The sequence below is a fragment of the Rhinolophus hipposideros genome (assembly GCF_964194185.1).
Source record: "Rhinolophus hipposideros genome assembly, chromosome: 12".
In the NCBI taxonomy this organism is placed as follows: domain Eukaryota; kingdom Metazoa; phylum Chordata; class Mammalia; order Chiroptera; family Rhinolophidae; genus Rhinolophus; species Rhinolophus hipposideros.
The window spans coordinates 38,262,187-38,285,410 of NC_138058.1; the positions used below are offsets into that span (position 1 = coordinate 38,262,187).

The following is a 23,224-nucleotide window of genomic DNA, read 5'->3' on the forward strand; positions in this document are numbered from 1 at the left end:
GAGTATACACAGTGTCCCACACAGACTAGTAAAGACATGGTTATTTTACTCTAAGGGTTTACAGTCTGGAAACAAAAAGGTATATTTTGAAGATTCTGAATTTTTTTTTTTTAATCTGCACTATCATTAGGGATAGACAGTGTGTTTTACAGACAGAGAAGCAGAGAGAGAGAAAAAAATTGATGTCGTGGCCCAAGATCATATAAGCAGTGACAGAAACAAAATAATTGCAATCCCCTTCCTCATATTTCAGTGCATTTTCACAACTGGTTGATGGTGTCTTATTCCAAAGTAGTTCTGAATTATTTCTTAAACCTAAAGCAGCACAACGTTTAAAACGTCTAAATGGTAATCTACGGCATTTAAGATACAGAAAATGTTTGCCCATGAAAACACGCTGAAGTGACTCCATGTCGTGGTAAGTTATCAAATTATGGAAAGAACATTGCAGAGATTAAAATGTTGCATAAGAGAGAGGAAGCGGCATGAGTCAGGGGTTTGGGAAATATGAGTCAGGCTGAAGGGAAGGAGCCAAAACCATAGAGAATTAAGGGCCTGAGCCGGGACTTACTGGATGTTCACACAGTTGCCTCCATTAACTTTGAGAGAAGACTGAGTATGCAGTTGCATAGACTGGGGGTCAGCGTGGCAAAGAGTCTGGGAGCACGAGCTGAGTGAAGATCAGATGGGATTGTTTAAAGCAGCGGTGGTTCCAAAGTCCGCAAGAGAGGGACCTGCAATGGTATAAATCACTAGGAGGGAAAACACGGGCACATCTTTGAAAAATGAGGGAATTGCCAAATATTGCCATTAGCTGTTCTTAATGTATTAGACTGATGAAATGTGAGTTGATTTACATGTTGTGATAAGTTAGGAAGCACACTCTATTATTTTGTTCTTTGATAATGTTTACATTAGGCTATGTCTACATAGTTCAGAGCTGCTCCCTGTGGTGTTAATCCAAACTCTTATCCCAGAATTTTTTAAGGCCCAGAATTTTGCTCCTGACTTGAACTACCATTTTAGGAGCACCTTCAACCAGGCACTGCACCAGGCTTCTTTCACATAGCCCCTTCAGCTACGCAGACTCCAGCTGTCAGCCATTCAACCACTTGTCTTGTCAGTGTTTTCTAATGTAACTTGCCTTCTGCCTAGAAATAACCTCCTATTTCTGTCAATCCATGTATCTCATCTTCTTCAAAGTGCTGCTCAAAATGAGATAAAACATAGATCCTTTCCTTAAACATCAGTTCTCAGCAATCGTGATTCATTCATTTACTGAACAAATATTTATTGACAATCCACCATGTTTCATGCATTCTGCTTAGGTGTAGGAATACAGGAGAGAAAAGTAAGACATAGACCACTTCCTCAAAGAGCGTGGGGTCCAGGGCACAGGGAATGTGTTCACCGATGGCCTAAGAACCTAGTGAGCTTATCTGTCAAGGATTAATTTTAGATAGTTTACAAACAAAACAAAAACTCTTCTCCCCAGAGTACTTCTTTCTTAGATCATCAGGAAAATCATGAGTGACCTGAGCAGTTTCCCCTATAAATACAGCATTGCTTTTTCGCCACTACAGATACTTTCACCACAGAGGGCTTTCATAAACAGGTACCCCTGTGCAGGAACGGATATTTTGCTTTGAGCTTCTGACATAGGTGTATATTTTAGTGCTTTTCTTATCACATTCAACTTTCTGATATTTAAGACCAATAGAAATGCATGCAAGTAGAAAAGAAGCATAAGAGTTTAACAGTGTATAACGATTCTTATATGACGTTGTATATTCTTTTATGACTTTCTCATATGACTTATATGTTTTGTGAATAAGCAATAACAGGATCTCAAAGTACAACTTTCAAAATAATAAAATGGTATTATTTAAATAAACTAGTAAATTGACAGTATAATTGAAGATAGTTCAAAGAAATCTCTCTCTCTCTCTGTCTCTCTCTGTCTCTCTCTCTCTCTCTCTCTCTCTATATATATATATATATATATATACATATATATATATATACATATATATATATATATATATATATATACACATATATATCTCCATCCTTCAGCATTAGATAACCTGCTAAGAGAAAAGGAAAGGATAACTAACTATTCTAAATTTGAGTCAGAGAAGCCATGAATGAAAATGTAGTCATTTAGTATACTAGCAGATCCAGTTCAGAGTACACTACAAAGCATCGTGCCCGAGACTCCTTTGGAATAACTTCTTAAAGGGGATTTCAGGCAACTGTGTTTTATTAAATTTCAGGAGGTTTCCCTTCTGAAACAATTAAAATAAAAGTGAATCCAAGTAAGTAGAAAATATATGAAAAATATCACCAGTTAGTCCTGGGTGAGACGAGTCCAATTGCGGTTTTGTTTGGTTTTTGATAGAGAAAGGAAAAGAATGTACTGGTTCTGGAGGCTGTGGTATTTTACTTGGTGTTTTTTGTTAGTGTTGTTGTTTTTATTACATTATTTTAACTCACCTCGTATTTGTATTAAATAATCCTTCTCAGAAGGTAAATGGACTGGTTCTTAGAAAAGAGTAGGTCCAGGCAGCAGGGTTTTTTTTATGTTTAAAACCTATTTAGTGATATATGAACTCCACTGGAAATGTTAACCTATTTATCAAAGAGACTTAGAACTGAATGACCAGCAAATAGGAAGGCAGTCGTAGAACATCGGGAATGCGATGGCTTGGTTTGCAGAGAGGTATCTCAGAAAGAAGCCCCAGTCACTAGTGAGGCCTCCTTTAGAAAATGCAGCAGCCACCCTGAGCCCTTGATCTTCGGCCAGCACTTACCGAGAAAACTTGCCACATCTGAATCTCACGTTGCAGTATCTCTCAGGGCTGTTATCACTGCAAATGCTGGCAAATGTTCTTGACATAAAACAATAGGAATTCTGCTGTCATTTCTGCATTAGCAAGTCATAAAGCTCCAAAGAAACCTCAGTAGAAATGTTTTCATCAAGTACATATGAGAAAATAATAAAAGACAGAAAAAATAATGGATAATTTCAAAGCAAGATTGCTGCACCTTTACATAGTACCTAAAAAGGACAGAATTATAATAACTGATTTGAAAATAAAAATAACAATAATAAATTTCAAAACAAAAATTTAAAAAATAACAAAAATAAATCCACCAAACTTTAAAAACTAGGTTCAAAGAATTGTATAAGCAGATACTTTAATTGGTTATTATCCAATAAACAGCCATACATCCCTCCAGTATTTTTCATCTCTACTCCCTCTTTCTTTTGGAAAGAATCTCCCTTATTACTTCCACACCCAGCTACTCAAAGCCTGTATCTGAGGACAACCCTCTTATAACCTGAATGTCCTATATTATTTTACTGGGTAGTGTAAGTGCAGTAATTCTCCTTGGAAATGTAAGAAAGATGAATGGCAACATTCTGAGCTTGGGCAGGAATTGAGGAATAAACTTTAATTAACTGATGGTTCATTCTTTTATTAGTGATTTTTGGCCTATTTCTTTCAAAGCACTGCCCTGGGCCTACCACAGAGATGTTCTGGACTATGTTAGCTTGTCACAGTTTTTATGCTAAATTTGTCATCAAGGAATTTCAAGGCTATATTTTTTAATGACGCTTAAGAGTCTTAAGTTGTTGAGGAACACCAAAATCACTTAATCCTTTCATTTGTGCTATTTAACTTCATAATATGAGAGCTCTGAATGAATGCAAAGTGATATAGATAAGGCAAAATTAAATTTCACTTATAAATTACTGTGTAATATAAATGTACACACATAGATTCACATCACATTTTGACCCCAAAGAAATTTATTATAACAGGTTCATTATATTTTGACAGAGCATTTCTTACTTTTCTAGAACTGCGATCTACTGGTACCTATTCCTTAAGGCACCTTTAGTATATTATTGAAATGCTTTGGGAAAATATGTATTGAAAGGCTTTGGGAAAATTGAAATGCTTTGGGAAAATATGTATTTTACACTATACCAGCCTACCTCTCCTAGAGGAATATTACCAATTTCAATCCTTTGCATTTTGAAATTTGCAATAAAAGGTTTATACAGTTATGTTATCCTAAAATTCGAACACACACACACAACAACAACAACAATAATAACAACAACAACAAGTAATGTAGAATATTAAAATTTGAGCAGATTTGTTATTGAGCAGATTTGAGAGATTTGTCAACAAATTTTCTCAAATGCAATGTAGTGGGTAGAAAAAACAAGTATCATACAATTTGTTTACATTTTAAAACACAAAACAATACTGTATATTCTAATGGGTGTTTCTTTGTATGGCAAAAGTATACAAACATCTCAAAGAAGGATTCACACCTACAAAGATAGTGGTAGGTGGATGGGTAAAGGGATGATGACGAAGCTTCAGATATAGCTTTATATCGCTATATCTGAAATATTTCATTTCTTAACAAAATAAGAGCTGAGGGAAGCAGGGAAAAATGTCAACATTTGTTAAGTCGGGGTGGTACACACTGGCATCTATGAAATTATTTTTTGAACACTCAAAATAATTGATCTTTTTAAATATTTCTAATACAGCAATATTGCAAAGTAATATTTTAAAAATAAAGTAAAAAGTCAGTTTCTTTAAGAAAAGTAGTAGGACAATATGAAGGACATATCAACATCTTCACAACCAACTCAAACCCTTTCTACATTGCTTGTCTTTAACAGACATCGATGAGTGTGCTGCAGGGACGCACAACTGTAGAGCCGACCAAGTATGCATCAATTTGCGAGGGTCCTTCGCCTGTCAGTGCCCTCCAGGGTATCAGAAGCGAGGAGAGCAGTGTGTAGGTAAGTACAACCATACAATAAGCAAAGTCCTGTCTTGAGCACTTAATTGTTTACACATCAGGTCTTCAAAACAAAGCTCTCATGTATATTTGGAGAATGACAGCTAACAACTGCTTATCCTTTCATTGATTGCCAATTCGCTTTCCACATTCACAAAAAAAAAAAAAACTAGCTTTAAAGATTGAGCATAGTCTGGATTTCAAAATGTTGGTTACCTGTTAGACTCAGCAAAAGCAGAAATTTTGGGTATGAATGGGACCACAAAAGCAACTGAGAAAATAATTTTAAGTTACCTATTTGGGGACCATAGCACGTAAACACTGATGGTACAGGCTTCATTCACTGGGTTTGGCATAGCATAGTTTATAGGGCAAATGATGAAGTTCAAATCCCAGCTCCACCCCTAATTCATGGTGAGGACTTGGGTGAGTTACTGAAATTCTCTGTCTCACTTTTTTCCTGTGTACTATGTAGATAATACTAGCCCTACCTCAGGAGCTCGTGTGTGGGAATATGAAGAACAGTGCCTGTAGCCAGGCTGAATACTTGTGTGCTATCATTATATAATGAGTTAACATACTGAACATTCTTGATGCTGCAAGAGGGTGCAGTGCTAGGAATGCAAAGCCAAGTTCATCCTGTGCCTCTATTTGAGAGCTCTACTTGAGCTCCCTGAAGGCTAGGGATAGATCTGATTTGTGTCACTGCTGCCTCCTTAATCCCCGATGAGTGCCCACCACGTTTTCTTGAATGACTGGAAGAACACAGTATGGGAAGGTCGACTAGCAAATAAGAAATTAACTAAAGCGTCCTGGGCTCATTTGGGAGGTCCAGCATGAGGCATGAAACCCTTTCACTGAATTCCTTTGTCTATTGATTTACATACCACCACCTCTTACCAGAAATCAGTCAAGAGCCCTTATTTCCTCTTAGGAACAGAGGATGAGGATGTGGGGACAGGCAGCCAGCATCCATTTCTGCCTGAGAATGTGAGCTGGTGATGTCAGGATGTCAACACTGAGCTCTGCGGAGTTCTTCCTGCCACAGGGCTGTGCCCAAAGGCTGGGTTTCACGCTGAACCTCCAAGGAAGGCCCGGGTTTGCAGTGATGAAACTGAGATTTGGGAGAAGATTGTGTGGGAAAACACAGACACTTAAGTTTTGCCCATTGTATTCGGAAAATAAACAATTGAGAGCATAAAAAGTACAGAAAAAGAATTAACCCAAACTACTGTGGGAAGAATCAAAGAGAATGGAAGTTATGGTTGTAGCCCTTTGTGATAGAGTAGGAGGAGATGTTCTTAAATTCAGATCTAATCATATGGTATTTTCTTTACCTATTGAACCGACTCTACGTTCCTCAACAGAGCTTATGAGGTCTACCTTAATCTATCCTTGCCCAGCTCTGAACACCCCTCTCCCACAAAAAGAAGTATACTCCAGCTCTATCCCACTAGTTATAGTTCCCCACATACATCACACAGTGTCACACTTCAGTGCCTCTACATAAGCTCTTTCAGCACCAAGAACACTCTCTCCTGGCAAACTCCTATTCAACTCTCAAATCCCCGCTCAGAGTCATTTCCTCTGGGAAGCTGTCCAGGATCTACACCAATAGAATTAGTCATCCCTCCTCTATGCCAGTACTTCTCACATTTTGATGGATCCTTTTTGTAAATCTCCTATCGGATACAGAATAATTCTTCTGTAAAGTACAATAAAAATGTTGTGGTAAACCCCAGTTGCTATTTCTAAATAAGTACTCTCATTTTCTGTACTTCTTTGTGGCCGACTGGTCCAAATAGTCCATGGACCAGCAGCGGTTAGCAGGCCACACTTCGAGGAGCACAGTGCTCCCGTGTCCCTTTACACCTTTCCACTGTTGATCTTATCATTCCACGCAGTGATCTGTTTTCATGCCCATCTTCCACACTAGATAAGGGTGGAACATATGTATATTTATCATTATTGTAAACCTGCAGTGCCAAACATAATGCTAGCAAGTAACAATGGTTTGAGGAGTATTTACTGGTTGTGAAGACATGCATCATTTATTCATCGAATATTTATTGAGGGTTGACTATGTGCCAGACACTCTTCTAGGTGTTGGGCCATCATGGTGAACAAACACTTTACAGAATCACAGCCTTCATGGAACTATTAGAAAGTACTATTTATACAAATTAGGTATTGAGATGGGCACCGGGGTACTAGGAAGAAGTATGCTAAAATTACTCTTAGCTAGCATGACATTTCCATTCATTCAACTAATGTTTATTGGGCACCTACTTATGCCAGGCCCTGTTTTATTTGTCATGCATTATAGTGAGGGAGACACATAACATGATACAGTGTTAAGGAGTGTCAATGGCTACAAAGAAATACAAAGCAGGATAAGGGGATAGATAAATATTTTATATGGATGGTCAGAGATGGCCTTCCTGAGGCAACATTTGAGAGACCCCCTAAATAAATGAGGGGGAAGCTCTGTGATTATCATTATCATTTGTTTCAATATTGAAGTTAAGTCAAATAGATTTTGCAACTTATTAATAATAGCTCCCATTCATTTTTTACCTGTTTGTGTGGATGTAGGAGGAAGTTTACCTACATTATCTCATATAATCCTTGCAACAATTCTACCACATTGTTGTATTATTATTTACAGAGGAAGAAATGGAAGCCCCAAGAGGCTAACACCAAGTTAGTGATTGCCAGAAGATTCAAACTCAGATTACCCTGAGGCCACTTGATCACACTGCTTCCCATACTTTTAGTTATTAAAATATCAGAAGAGCTCGGCATAGTTTTGTTTTTGTTTTTTACTATAAGAGAGTGTCACTATATAGTCTTTACATTGTACATGCATGATTGTTATTTTGAATTACACATGCCATGTTGGAATTGTCACAAAGTATAGAGTCATGTATTAATGAAATTTTATTATGCTTCTAAGATGTTAATCCGACTCTGCAAGTTCTCAATTGAGCATTTTATAGTTGCAAATATTTATATGAGAAGGACACGGGTTGGAACACTTCATCAATGCATCAGAAGGGCACTTTGGTTTAGCATCCTTTCCCTTCCACAGTGTTCTTTCATTTGATTCTCAAAGAAACTTCAGAAGATACTCACAACAAGCATATCCGCATTCTACAAAAGAAAAAACAAAGATACTGAACTATTAAGTGACTTCACCAAACTCACCTACTAAACAGCAGCCCACACTTTCTCCTAGTTTTATGCTACGTCACTCAATTCTTCGACAGTTCTTTTATACTTCTGTTATCATAAATAAGCTTTTAGATTCCTCAAACTGACATTCTCAGATATACGTGAAACAGTCTTAATTTCTTTTCTCTCTCCTAAATCTCAACCCACCCAGCCAAGTTTATGAAGTCTTTGTTCGTAACGTATCACCTAACGGCAGAATGTAGAGCAAAGCATATGTAGAACACATATACCCTATTTTTTTTAAAAAAACAATAATTACTTTTAAAATGAGGTCTTCCGTAGGTCGGTTTTCTAGATAATGTTCTGCTGAGAACTCGAGAGCACAGCTGTGGTTAATCAATAATGTATCTGTGTGTGTGTGTGTTTGCCTGATAACCTAGATATAGATGAATGCACCATGCCTCCGTATTGCCACCAAAGATGCGTGAACACGCCGGGATCATTTTATTGCCAGTGCAGTCCTGGGTTTCAGTTGGCGGCAAATAACTATACCTGTGTAGGTAAGTGAGCGTTTCGGGAGCTGCCACTTGACTACCTGATTTCTGTCTTCAGAAAAAACAAACCCATGCCACACTGCAGTATTTCCAGTTTTCTGTGTTCTTGAGTGAACTGGTTTCCATCAACTTCCCCGCATAAAGCTGAAGAGACAATAACCAATCTGTTTCTGAAAACACATCAAGATGTGAATGGAAAACTTTGTGAACTTTGGGTTTAGTTCTCCTCTGTGGGTGTATCAAAAATTAAAAAAAAAAAAAAAACAGATCCATTGATATACACACACCAATTAGTCAACAGTGTGTGATATAAATGCTGAAGGTGCCAAAGGAGTTACTGCAAGTTCAAGTACATAAACTTTCCACTGAAAGCGCATCTGATTTTTACATGCTTCTTCTCCCTTTCAGAATGCAATGTCACGGCACACAATTTTAAGATTGGCATGACATGGAAAGAATCTAGTGCAGGAAAAATGCCTTTTCACAATATTTTCAGTGCCTTAGAGCATTGCAAAACTCCGTATGGGTCTCAAAGGCTTATGTTATAATTGTAATGGAATTTAACAGAACCCATTTAAAAAGTAATAAATAGCACAGATAAATCTTCACTACAGCATGCTGAGAGACCATATCAGTATAAGTGTCTTATATCAATTATTTATAGACTTGGCATTTTGCTTCTGCACAACAACAAAAGAAAATAGATACTGGAATGTATATTTATTAGGATCATTAAATTCTTTTGGAAAGTTTCATCAAACCCCAAAATATCTGTCATTCCCAGAAAAAAAAAATTCTGGTATTTCTAAAAGAAGCATATGACAGATGTTTGAAGCTATTCCAACAAATATGAAACCTGAATGAATGTTCTCCAATGAGCTTCTGCGGGGCAAAGAATCCAGCTAGGAAATTACTCACTTACCATCATATGACACAGGTACCAAAGAGCAAGGACTTGTTTAAATCCATAGATATATAAATGTATGTAACCTTTCCTTTCAGACATAAATGAATGTGATGCCAGCAATCAATGTGCTCAGCAATGCTACAACATTCTTGGTTCATTCATCTGTCAGTGCAATCAAGGATATGAACTAAGTAGTGATAGGCTCAGCTGCGAAGGTAAAATATTTTCCAAATAATTTTTAATAAGACTCCAATCCCTTTGATCGCTGTTCCTTTATCTGATTATGTGCCTGTTTATGAAAACAAAGTTTTATCCATAGAAATCCTATTCTAAAATCCAGTGAATTCAATTGTAACATTTACTTTTTTGTATGTTATCAAGAGAAATGAGGGGAAAAATAACTGAAATATTAAGTGTAGGGTGGGTCTAATAATTAGAAAGGGTGCACTGGTGTCTTGCTTCTCAAAGTGTGACCCGATGGCCAGCAGCGTTGGCACCTCCTGGGAGCTTGTGACAAATGTAGACTCTCAGGCCTCAGCCCAGGTCTACTGAGTCAGAGGCTATACGTAACTCCGGGTGACTGGTGTGCACATTTAAGTTTGAAAAATGCTGGTTGCATATCAGAAACAGAATGGAAACCAAGAGAGCTGGCTTCTAGTCTTATTCCTGACAGTTTGATGTGAGCACATTTCTTATGTTGCCTGGGTTTCATTTTCCACATGAGTAGAAAGGGGGCTGTTGAACTGAAGGGATGACCTTCAGAGTCCATTGCACATGCACATTCCAATGTATAATTTAAAAGGCATAAGACATCCTGAGGGGATGCCATTGATACTTGACGTCTCTGAGTTCCTCATGGACCCTTCTAGTTTTACTTGGGGTCACAAAGGTCATACTTCACCCAGAAAGGCAGCACATCATGCTCCAATGCTCAAAACCAAAAGAAGCCGGCTCTGGACATCTGACTCTACCCTTCTAAGGAAGCTGGAATGACATCACCATTGAGAAATGAAAAGCATTCTTCCCCTGAAGGTCAGATCCTGACGGGATGTCCCCTCTAGAAGCTAGCCGGTGATGGGACTTGAAGTTCAAAGCTCAAATAAACTTGGTATCAAAGCGACCCAGTTTCTGAGAAAACACATATGAATCTACATCATGGGTGGGTCTGCAGATCCCAAAATGAAAAGCCTCTACCATAAGCTAATTCATTCACTCTCTTCAGCTTGTACAGTTAGGTCCAGGATTTGCCAAACTGTCAGTAATGATTAAGTAAAACTGATGGTAAGACAAACTCTTTGCGCTGTGAAGTTCTAGGGGAAATGACCTGAAAATTGTTAGAATGTGCCCTGGAGCGTCTTATAAAGTATTGTATTTCGGTCACAGAATTTGCAGTGTTTTTACTCTATTATATCATCTAAAAAAACATTACCAATGTAGTTTTTCAATTCTGTGTCCTTGCTCTTCTCTGATTCCACAGACATTGATGAATGCAGAACCTCAAGTTACCTGTGTCAATATCAATGTGTGAATGAACCTGGGAAATTCTCATGTATGTGCCCCCAGGGATACCAAGTAGTGAGAGGTAGAACATGTCAGGGTAAGTTTATTGTTTTCCTATCTGCTATGTTTAGTTTTAACCAGGAAGAGCAGGGAGGAAGTTGTAGGATGTTCTGCCATAGATTTTCATTTTTTTCCACCTTGAATGTACAATTTGAGCTCTCTTAACCCCCTGCTTATCATCAGATATGCACATCTCATAAAAAGGGTATTCACTGTTAACCCCTCCTTTCCTTGAAATTTAAAGTAATGGTTTTTCTTTCTTAAAATAGAAATAATTTTAGTAAAATATTGATATCCCTTCTATATAGCTGATATAATCTCCATGCTACGCGTCTTCTAATCATCTACCAGAAAAGATCGAATTATTAAAATATCTCACCATGAGTTTGAGTCTAGAGCATAAGCTTAATATGTGGGTTAGACATACCTCTAAAACACCATTATAAATTGGGTAGTAGTTTAGATGTTGAGAATATCAGCCTCATATGTATTAAAATGTACTTGAATTCTTTGGCAAACAACTATTGATTCAAAAAATAGCTAATGTCCTTGGGTCCAGTTTTAAAATAAATATTCAGATGATCTTCACACATACACATAGGTGGAAGAAGTAACTCTCTACATGGTATGATTTCAGAGTCTCTTTGGAAGATCTGAAAATATGCACCTTTTTCTCCCTACTATCAATGCTACATGTAGCTTGAAATTTCTTTAACAGGGAAAACACTGCTCAGATAAAACTAAAAATGTCGATAATCCTGGAAAACCTAGCACGTCACTTGGATTTACATAAAACAATGAGAGAATGAAAAAAATGACTGACCCTGAAGATAGGCAATCTGTTTGTGTCCTAGATGCACTACATTCTGTGTACAATCTTGAACAAATTATCAAACTTCTCAGCTTTCTAATTTGGAAAAGGCAGCTGAGGGAGGAAAATGTAATAATATATGTAAAAACTTATTTGTGAAGTATACAGCCTGTCTAATTCAAGATGTCTTATGAAATTTACCTAGCAATGTAAATGACTAGTAGCAAATCTACTCTAGAGAATCCTTTCTAATCAGAACTAAAAGAGGGCCCACAGGGCAGTAAAATGCTGTTAAGAAAGGAAAAGATCAAGGAAAAGAGACACTGGGGATTCTCAGTCTATATCATGGTTTAACAAAGAAATATTAACTCAGAGGAAGATCCATGACCTGGGATTTATTAGTATGCATATGATTATTCAACTAGACTCCAACCACCAAATATGAGCACAATCAGAATGTCAGTCATTGCACAAGGAACATCTTTATACCCCTTTCCAGGTTACTAGAGATGCCGTAACACATTAATTGTGGAAAAACATTGCATTGCAATAGTTGTGCTTTCTGAACCCTAATTGTGGAAAAAATATTGCATTGTAATGGTTGTACTTTCTGAACCTTAATTGAGTCTCTTAACATGAATCTTACATGCAGAAAAATGTTAGCCAGTGGCATATCTTAACCAATTTCCCTGGCATCCTTCAAACAAATGTCTATGTGTTTCTCATCTTATATGGATTTAATGCTCAGCAAAAGACAGAAGTAAATTAATGTACAGTGGAATCTGACCTGCCTCGTCCATATATCTGCAAACATTTATATTTGTTATAAGTAAAGGTGAAAATGCACTGGAACTTCAAATAGAGGATTCATGAATGTTATATCTTGAAGATATACAGCTTCAGGATGTTTGGTTAAGCCAAAACTTTTTTTGTATGTGTGTGTGAAAGAGATTTTCTGTTAAGGTACAAATCAATTGGTTTCCTCCACTGAAACCATCCCTTCCGAATCTCATCCACAGATTAAAGTAAAACTGAAGGAGTTTGGATTCTTACATTCCTCCAGAAGGCTTATTTTGGGGATGAAGTAACTGCTCTCATTTCCATAGTCTTGCAAAAATAAAAACTGGGGATTAGGGAAGGGGTGAGAGGGAAAAGCAGCGAGACAGAGAAATAGTGACAGATTATACACATACACAAATACACACTCATCAAATATGTTAATACTGTTGATAATTTCTGGAAACCTTCCAGAACAATTAAGGTGTTGATTGTGCTAGGGTCTAAATTAAATTACTGAAAGTAATAAATGAAATTATTACATAAAATGTCCTTTTGCTACTGTTGGGACTCTGTATAACAAACCAATCAGTTTGCTCTGCAGCTAAACAGCATCTTTATTTTTCAAAAAAAAAAATAAAGTGAAAAATATTGATTGTGATTTCTTCTGAGTAATTTAAGTTCTTTCTTTAGCCATAGTCAGTCCAAAAGAAGACATTTCTTGTAATTTACTCTTGGAAACCTCATAACTTTTCCAGTCTTCTTTTGGGTTCCAGATAGCTTTAGTCAGTTTGGAAACTAAAAGAAAGTTGTTGTTTTTTAAATCCAAAAGGCAAGGCATGGAATTATTCTCATTTAGAGGATGTAGTATCTCGCAATGGAAAGTTGCCTGTCACTAACTGTATGAACTTGGGGCAGTTACTTAACCCTTATTTGTCTTTCCTCCAATATCAAATAGAGATAATATCTTTCTCACCCTTCTCCACCTCCTTTGTGTGAGAAGCAATTTAGTTCAATTTAATATTTTTTAAAAAATCAGGAGTCCCCAGTGCTAGGTGATGAAAGGATATAAAGATGTGTATGATAGTCCTTGCCCTCAAGGAGTTTACAAGCTAATAGAAAGGTGAAGACAAACATGCATATTTCAATAATGCAAAGCAGAAAGCAATAAAGGTCTGAAAAGGAGGACATGAGGTGTGAGAATTCCAGAGAAGAAAAAGAGATCATATCCCAGTTACTAGCCCATGCAGCAAGGATTCAGTAAATTACTTATGGAATGAGTAAACTAACAAATGAAAATACAAATGAAAGAATGATTCAGAAAAGGCTTATGTTGGATAAAACCTACATCACTATTCAAATGTAAAGGGAAATAAACATAGATAGTGATGTGTATATTAATACAATTGTTGTTGATGTAATGGCTCCCCACTGAAACTGCTCTCTCACATGTTATCTGGGAGCTCCTAATTCCTAAATCTAAGATCAATCTTTGCCCAAACTGGCTTATCCACAACCCTCCTTCCCAGGACTCTCTTCCCTCTGATATCCTTGCACTGCCTTTTCCTGGGTTGCTTCTCACAGCTGACAGCCCCTTCCTTAAGTCCTCTTCTTCCATACTGTCTTTAAATAGCTGTGCTCTGCTAGGTGGAACCCTTCATAGCTTCATTCTTGTGCTCTGCTTCCTCTGCACAGTCTAATCCACTCCCAGAACACCCACTACCCTTTTGCTATTGTTTACTGAAACCAGATCTCTAGACTTTACCTTTCTCTGAAGCTGCTGAGCCACACACTACACTGCCCTCTTCCTAGTTTTTACTTGCTGCTTTCTGTGCCTGGAAGGCCCTCCCCACCCCAACCATGAGATTCCCATATCACCACCACCTTTCAAGGCCAAGTTGAGATGCCTCCTCATTCCTTCAGCCTTCCCTAATTCCCCAGGCAGCAGAATTTATCAATTCTTTTTAAATCTTCCTGTGCACCCATCAATCTCTCAGTTAATTCCATTTTATTTTATAATTAACTGCTGCCATATCTATATTCCTAACTAAATTATACTCTCCCTGAGGGCAAGAAGTTGTGCCTTTCACGTTTATATAAGCAGGGTCAGTGGCTAGCATTTGGCTTTGAATTCAACACATGAATAATAGGTGCTTGATAAAATATCACGAAATGACACATATTAATCTGTCTTGACTGTCTGGCTTAGTTACATCTATCCTGAATTAAATGCAATGAACTGAGGTCCTACCCAGTCCTGTATCTAAAAGCAAATTAAACACAGTCCAGATTTCCAAACATCTCCTTCCTTGCAAACCTGAATCTGCCACTTATATAATTTGCTTAGATCAGTAAACTCTTTGACCCTATGTCTCTACAGATATAAATGAGTGTGAGACAACAAATGAGTGTCGGGAAGATGAAATGTGTTGGAATTATCACGGCGGCTTCCGTTGTTACCCACGCAATCCTTGTCAAGATCCCTACGTTCTAACACCAGAGAAGTAAGAAAAATCAGAACTTATGAAAGCAAGAATCTTCTGGGCTTACCAAGCCAAACTATTGAATGTATTTTTTTTTTGCCTTTGCAGCCGATGTGTTTGCCCAGTTGCAAATGCGGTATGCCGAGAACTTCCCCAGTCCATAGTCTACAAATACATGAGCATCCGATCTGATAGGTCTGTGCCATCAGACATCTTCCAGATACAGGCCACAACCATTTATGCCAACACTATCAATACTTTTCAGATTAAATCTGGAAATGAAAATGGAGAGTTCTACCTAAGAGTAAGTATCCAGAGTGCAGCCTTAGCTGTTGAGGAAGGTTCAAATCTGTTGTTGTTGTTTGGTAGTATTCACATGGAAGGAAAGCTAATATTTAAAAAGTTTTATAGGTAGGCATTGAGTACGGTCTTCCTGTGTGTATTATCTCATTTAATCCTCGTGGTAACACTCTTAAATAGATGTTAATATTGATCTTCATTTTTTACAGAAAAGTAAGACTCAGACAGATCAAGTAGCTTCTCTAAAGTCATGCAAATAACAAGTTGCAGACTCTAATGAAGTTGTGTGTGATATTAAAACACAAGCTTACACATATACACACCTCAAATAGATACCACAAATTAGTGATAGTTAATTAATTGCACATAAAAAAATTATTCCTGGAGAGCTTTTCATAAAAAAAATGAGTTCCTTATTGTTACATTCATAAGATTATTTACATTTGCACCAAAACTGAAAACTGGAAGTCTCTAAGAAGTGATCTCAACGCCCTGCACCGTATGTGTCAATAGCCATATGTACCACCCCTGCTGACCTCCTTGCAGACAATGTGAGGTCATCTTTGTGTTTTTCCTTTCTTTCATTGCCTATATGAAATCTTCCTCTGAATTCTGCCATTTCTTCTTCACAGTGTCTCCTGGGTAATCTTTGCTTCCCCATTCCCTTGCTTCTCTTCCTTGAAACTGGCTTCCCCAATCCCTCCAAGAGAGTCCAAGCACATCTCCCTGACTCCAATGCCTCAGCCTGCCAGTGCCCCCCTGCAAAATTCTCAGCAAGTTCATTTTAGGTTAAAATTCTGACATATTTTAAATACGGCTCACCACTTCATGTGAAAAGGATGGCACCCCACCAAGAAGTTTGCAGGGTTACGGTAACTATTTCACGCTAAGGATGTTATTCATCTAGTTACAATTTTCTCAAAACTCCTTTGGGCACTCTTCATTTTTAATCAAATTTTAAAGTTAATATTTCATTTTGAGAATATGAAAAGTAAATTGGGAAATTCATCCTTGTGGTAAAGTTTACAGATTTTTAATGTTTACACATTTACACTATTCTTTGATATATTAAGTTCCCTTCCAGTTCCAGAATTATGTGATTCTGTTTCTTTGCCAGTAAATTAGAAATGATTAATTTCTCATGACCAACTTATGAAGAGAAAAAACAAACCCAAAATACGATCTATTACCATTCTTTTTTCTAATAGCTAAGAATAAATTTTGTAACATTTGATGCTTTTAATTTGAGATATACTAGATATTTTTGATTTCAAACAGTTCAGATAATACCAATTTAACAATTCTAGCCCAAACAAATAACATTATTTGTAACCCATGGCAATAAAATAGGTTCATCTAAAAATCTTCTTTTAAAATAATTTTCCATTTTGAACCCTTAGCCATAATTTAAGAAAATAAAATTTCCTAGCAGAATCAACAAACAGTTAAGCAAAATTCCCACATGTTTTTTTCCTTGCAATAAACATGGCACTTTAAAAGTTTTATGATTTCTTATCAGTGCATTTATCGATGATGATTTCAAACATACTCAGTGTTTTTTCTCAAGTAAAATCCTTTTTGCTCATGAATGATCTGAAACATTGCCCATTTTGAGTTAAATAATACTAAATTATTTGAAACAAAAAACTATTTTAAATGAAAAAAACATTTCCAGACTATCTCTTATCACATAATTCAAAAAGTATTTGGATCAAATCCTACAAAATTTATCCAATGAAATTCCACTTGTGCAATGGGTATTTAATGCATAAGAATCAATTAGCAGGCCTTAATTAATACCTACTGTATGGTCACTCTGTGCTACATGCATGTAATGCATAGTTCCTTATTTCAAAGAGCTTTAAACATTACTATTTGGCAAAAGTTAACATCTGCGGGGGAATGGGGGGAAGGCGGCAGGTGGGGGGGGGGAGTTTGTGTTTAAACCTATGGTCCAAGATATCAAAAAATTAATATGGGCTGAAATAGTCAAAGAATGTTTCTTGGTGGTTATGAGACTGGACCTGATCCTTGAAAGGATTTGTGGGATACAGGATATTATTTATATTCCTTTGAGGAAAATACTGAGAAAACGTTTTTTCCCTAGAAAAGGGAACATATTGTAAAGTACTACACGAAATTGAAGATAGAATACGATCCTCTTTCCATACCACCCAATATCTATCCTCCCTTTTTGAGCCCTCTTTTTCTTCATAGTTCTTATCAACACCTTGCATAGTATTAATTTGTCTATGTCACCCACTACAGCATGAATGTAAAGAGGTTGGAGACTAGCTGTCAGTTCACTCTTGTATACACAACATGTAGAATGGTACCTGGCACATAACAGGTGCTCAAAAACTATTTTGAAATACATTTAATTTAATCAACACCTTTAAGATGTTACTGTTACCTACAAAAGGCAAGCACCATGCTAGGTCATAGAGACATAACAGTGAATAAAACTAAACCAATTCCTGCCTCGGGGAGCTTATAATCAAGACATGGAACGAGGGCTCACAAGTATGCTGAATGTTACAAATGAGCATTGCAAGTTGCTCATGAATGCATAACAAGTCAACCCCTAACCAAAACAGGAGTGGTCTGTGAGCCTCTTCGAAGAAGATGATTTAAGTTGAAAACTAGAAAATAGAGAGTAGCAAATAAAAGGAATAAAAAGAAGACCAGTTGGTCTGGAGTTCCGGGTACTACAAGCAGAGTAGTTTGAATGGAACCTGGAGAGACGAACAAGGCCTAGATCACACAGTGTTTTACAGACAATATTAAGGTTTCCAAGTAGAGGAGTTGTTACTGTAGGACCTGGATTGGAGTGAAGCAAGAATAGGAATGGAGAGACCAGTAAGTAGTTCAAGAGGTGGGAGACTAGGGTGGTAACAGTGAGTCCAAAAGAAGTGAACAGATTTATGAAGACATAAAAGAACTACATGACTTGTTAATCCATGTGCTATGGGGTGGTGGAGGAGAAGGAAGCATCAAAGATAACCTCCAAGTTTCTGTCTTGAGCAACAATAAATGGTGATGCCATTTACTAAGATAGGGAAGAAGGAGCCACTGTAGAAAGGAAGGTGAGTTCAGTTTGGACATATTGAGTTCTGGTCCCTATGAGACATCAAAGTAGAGATGAACAGAGTGGGCTTGGAATTCAAAGTACAGACTTTCAAGTCACTGGCAAATACATGATAATTGAAGCCATAGCTCTGGATGAGATAACTCAGGGAGAGTGTGTAGAGTGGGTGAGATCACTCAGAAGAGAAGATGACCTGCGATAAGAAGGGGCAAATCTGTGAAGTTGTCCTTTCGGTAACCTGATCTGGGCACTATTTTAGCCTACAATTCCCTGACCATGACATTCAGCTTCATGCCACTTTGCCACCAACCCCATCGCCACATACGGAACTTGTATCACTCTGAACAGTTCCATATCAGAATCTTAGTCTCCAACGACTGACCTCTCTCATGCCCTCCCTTCCACTCTATCTGCTCTTCACCCTCAAAATGATACTAGTCCCTCGACCTCTACCCCCCCAGTTTTTTCCAGTCTATCAACTGCTTGGTAGACCCTTGAACTACTCTGTCACCAACACCTCAATTCCCAGGCCAGTAACCCTAGATCAATCCCATAATCCATATCTATTTTCATACTCAGCTTATCAGCACAAATTGGTAATACTATAAGTCTCCAACTTCAGATGGGTCCCTAGTATGCTCAGCAATCCTATGGCTTTCTTTTATTTCTTCTTTTCAGCTCCTGATATCAAATGTCCCCCACACTCTTAAAGTCCTTATAGCTACCATTTTCAGTAAGTAACCTCACCTCTTACTCTTCTGAAACCACTGAGACCAACAGGCATGAATTACCTGAATCTTGCATCCCATCCCCTGCAAACTTAAGTCCAAGTGTCCTCCTTCTTACACTCTCCCTCAGTTTTCCAAAGACAAGGTTTTACTTCTGTCAATCAAGGCCAACCTACCACCTCAATTCTTGAAGGTCCCATCTTTTCTAAAACCTTGTTCTGTCAAATCCCAGTCTACTTCCTACATATTTAACTTGTTTCTTCCTCTAAATGTTGCCTCTTCTCCCCTTTTGGCCAATGTTCTTGAAGCATAGTCTGTAATCACAATCTCTGCATTCTCACTTCGTATCCCACATCTCTATTGTCTGTTTCCACTACCCTACCAAAATTGCTCTGGAAAAAAGCCACCAACAACAAACATCCAGGGGTCATTTTTCAGTTCCGGTCAGCCTCAGCCTCTCCTGCTCTATTGGATACTGATGGCCACTCATTTGTTTACCACTTTATCTTCTATTTCTTCTCAGTTTCCTTCCTTGCTTCTCCTCTGCCTATTCCTTAACTGTTGGCCTCTGCCAGACCCAGTCTTATCACATACACATTCTCTATCTTGGTTTAATGTTCACCCATTGAAGTGACTGCTAAATCGTAATCCCTTGTCTCTATGCCTGCCCTCCACTTGACATTCAGATTCACACATCTATTGAACTGCCCTTCCAACCTGATTTTCCTTCACTTTCCAGCACCCATCACAGTCTTCATTAAAATAAAATTGCATCCAGTTTTTGTGAACATACTTCTCTACAAAATTTCTGTTTATCCTGGGGGAATCTCCTCAGGCATTGAAAAGCCTTCCCTCAATTCTTGAGGGACCCTCCTCCTTTTCCCTGCATATATACACATTTATGTAGCTTTATACATACCATGTATACCCCCACATATCTTAGCATTTGCCACATTTCATTGAAATTAACTATTTACAGGTCTCTTCATCTACTAGAATGTAAACAGATCCACAATGTTGAGAAGTAAAAGAGGACAACTTTGTTTATCAGTTCAAAAATTATCAGATTCTCACCTGAACTCCAGTCTCTGTAAAGGCTGGAAATACTCAATAAAAGTGAAGAGAATATTAACAGAGAGAGACAAATAGAAAACAAAGAAAAAAGTAGGCCCCTGTACCTTGGAACTAATGACTATGTATGGACAAGGGACAAGGCCATGGAAGGGTTGGAACCAAGAAGCAACTAAGTAGAGACTTGTATCCCACCCTCAACATTCTTCCCCTAATTCTTATAAGAGGTACAACTCACCAAAAATAGAAACTCCAATCCAAGAAAAATTATTCTCTCCCTTTCTCTTTTTTTCTTTTGTTTTAGCAAATAAGTCCTGTCAGTGCAATGCTTGTGCTGGTGAAGTCACTATCGGGACCCAGAGAATATATCGTGGACCTGGAGATGCTGACAGTCAACAGTATAGGAACCTTCCGCACCAGCTCAGTGTTAAGATTGACAATAATTGTGGGGCCATTCTCATTTTAGTTTTTTAAAAGAGTCCGCTAGAGGCGTTTAAATCAGCCAAAGAATATTGTTACCTTAAAGCACTATTTTATTTATAGACATATCTAGTACATCTACATCTATATACTGTACACTCACCAATAATTCAAACGAATACACCATGGTATAAAGTGGGCATTTAATCTGTAAAGATTCAAAGTGTGTCTTTATTACTACATGTAAATTAGACATTAATCCACTAAACTGGTCTTCTTCAAGAGAGCTAAGCATACTCTATCCGGGGAAAGTTGGATTCTTTTCTGAAAAGGTGGGACCAAGCAATGATTATCTTCTGTGGTGCTTAAGGAACCTGACTGTAGCTCCACCGACAGTCTTATAAGGAGGCAGCCATCATAACATTGACTAGCAAGTTCAAGGATGAGTTTTTTTAAACTGCTTTGTAAGAAAATGGAAAAAGTCAATAAAGATATATTTCTTTAGAAAATGAGGATCTACCATATTTGTGTTGGTTTTTATTTTCATGATCAGTCTTACCATGGTTGTTTATTACATAGTAATAAATCATTGCATGATATGCTGGTTTCTGTAGGTATTTTACATTTTGTCAGAAACTTTTGATACTGAATGTGAAAAAAAAAAGTAGGCAACATTCCCAAAATGAATAAGGTATCCCCTATAAAATCATTATATTGAGAAATCCACAGGGAGGAGATGCGATAATGAATTCTTTCTAAACCACAACGGAGTAGATCTGAAGAAGCAAAATCAGTATCTCACGAGCTGCTAGAACAAAACACTATAGACTGGGTGGCTTATAAACAACAGCATTTAATTTTCACAGCCTGGAGGCTGGAAGTCCAGAATCAGAGTGCCAGCATGGTCAGGTTCTGGTGAGAGCCCTCTTCTGGGTTACAGCCTCATATCCTCACATGGTAGAAAGAGAGCTGAGGAAGTTCTCTGAGGTCCCTTTTATAAAAGCACTAATCCTATTCATGAGGGTCTCACCCTCATGACCAAATGACCTCCCAAACGTTTCACCTCCTAATACCATCACATTGGGCTTTAGGATTTCAACATAGGAATTTTGGAAGGACACAAACATTCAGTCCGTAAAGCTCAGTAAATTGAGGAGTTCCGCAAGATGTGGAGCAAAGTGAAGAAAAGGTATTTTACTTTCTGAATAAAATTAGATGAAATTTCAATTTCTGAATAAAATTAAAGGCCTAAAACTTCACCAACTTATAACTAAAATTACTCATCTTTATATTTGATGCTCACAGAGCAAGAAAATGGTGATGGTTCTTATTCTTGGCATCCAGAGTGACAGTGAACAAAAGTAAATCATCCTCCCTCGCAATCCTGTGAAAAAGTTTTATGTCTTCTTATTTGTTTAAAATGTAACTGCTTCACTTTGATGTATCATATTTTTAAATAAAAACAAATATTCTTTTAGAGTATCACCCAGTCTTTGGAGGTATTTGTTAACGCAGCCAATATAACTTTAGTGTCTGGGAAGAAATTAGATATAGCTGCCAGAGCAAGATTTTTTGATTTTTTAAAATAAATAATCTAGGAGACGAGGAAACAAAAAGACTGTAAAAATTGTGCCACAAAAATGTGTACAACCAATTTTCTCTTCCATCTAGTTTCAAAATACATATGAATAACCTCTAACACCAGGTAACCTTGACACTGAAACAAATGTTTCTCAAGAGTTGACTAAATGTGCAGTAATTGTCAAAAAGAAAGTTCACCAAGAGACAAAGGAACAAAACACAAACTTCTTGTGCGAGGAAAGCAGGGGTTGGGTTTTAAAAAATAAAGGGGCATAGAAACAGTGAGGAGAGAATAGGTCTAAACAAGTGCCAGACAAGAAAGCAGAGTAAACAACGAGCCGTAACACAGCAGGACTGTTGAGGGTGTTCCTGTCATCTGTCCTCATGATTACTTACATTCCAGATAAATTAAGGCTTAATCTAAACTCTTCCATTTTTAATCAATCTAGTGATTTTTCTACGTATAGACACGGATCTCAAGTCAGAGCTAGGAATGGTAAGAGCTTTTTTTAAAAAGCCCAAGATCTTATTTCCACATATTTTTCCTTCTTAAACAAGAAAACAGGGTCTTACCTATAACTCTTCCGAGGATTGTGACAGAAACAGAAATCTCTCTGAAATAATTATACATAAGCCCTGACTGCTAAACATATATATTATTATATTATTATATAAAATATAATTATATATTACTATAAAATTACACATATATGTATATATACATATATATTTGTCTCTGGATCTGTAGAAGCTATTAACTGCAGACAAGATGGTTGCCCGTTAATCCCAAAGTTTAGTCCTACACACAAATCATAGACACATGGAAAGGGTTTAGGTACCAAAGTGTTACTGATGCAATTCCTTTTTTGTTAATTGTAAACTATACATAAAATTTATTTTAAAGTACAGCTCAGTGGTATTTAGTACACTACAGTGT

General features: G+C 37.3%; 1 protein-coding gene across 7 annotated transcripts in view; it reads left to right on the top strand.

The window, feature by feature from the left end:
- Positions 1-21,225, top strand: part of EFEMP1 (EGF containing fibulin extracellular matrix protein 1) — a 56,415-nt gene extending 35,190 nt beyond the window's left edge. For all 7 annotated transcript variants that reach the window (XM_081068033.1, XM_081068034.1, XM_081068035.1 and 4 more), the window contains exons 5-11: positions 4,712-4,834; positions 8,448-8,567; positions 9,564-9,683; positions 10,946-11,065; positions 14,997-15,120; positions 15,208-15,403; positions 20,591-21,225. In XM_081068033.1, coding sequence (XP_080924159.1) covers positions 4,712-4,834; positions 8,448-8,567; positions 9,564-9,683; positions 10,946-11,065; positions 14,997-15,120; positions 15,208-15,403; positions 20,591-20,752 — 965 coding nt within the window. In that variant the 3' untranslated portion in view covers positions 20,753-21,225. The remainder of the gene's footprint in view (positions 1-4,711; positions 4,835-8,447; positions 8,568-9,563; positions 9,684-10,945; positions 11,066-14,996; positions 15,121-15,207; positions 15,404-20,590) is intronic.
- Positions 21,226-23,224: the final 1,999 nt, after the last annotated feature.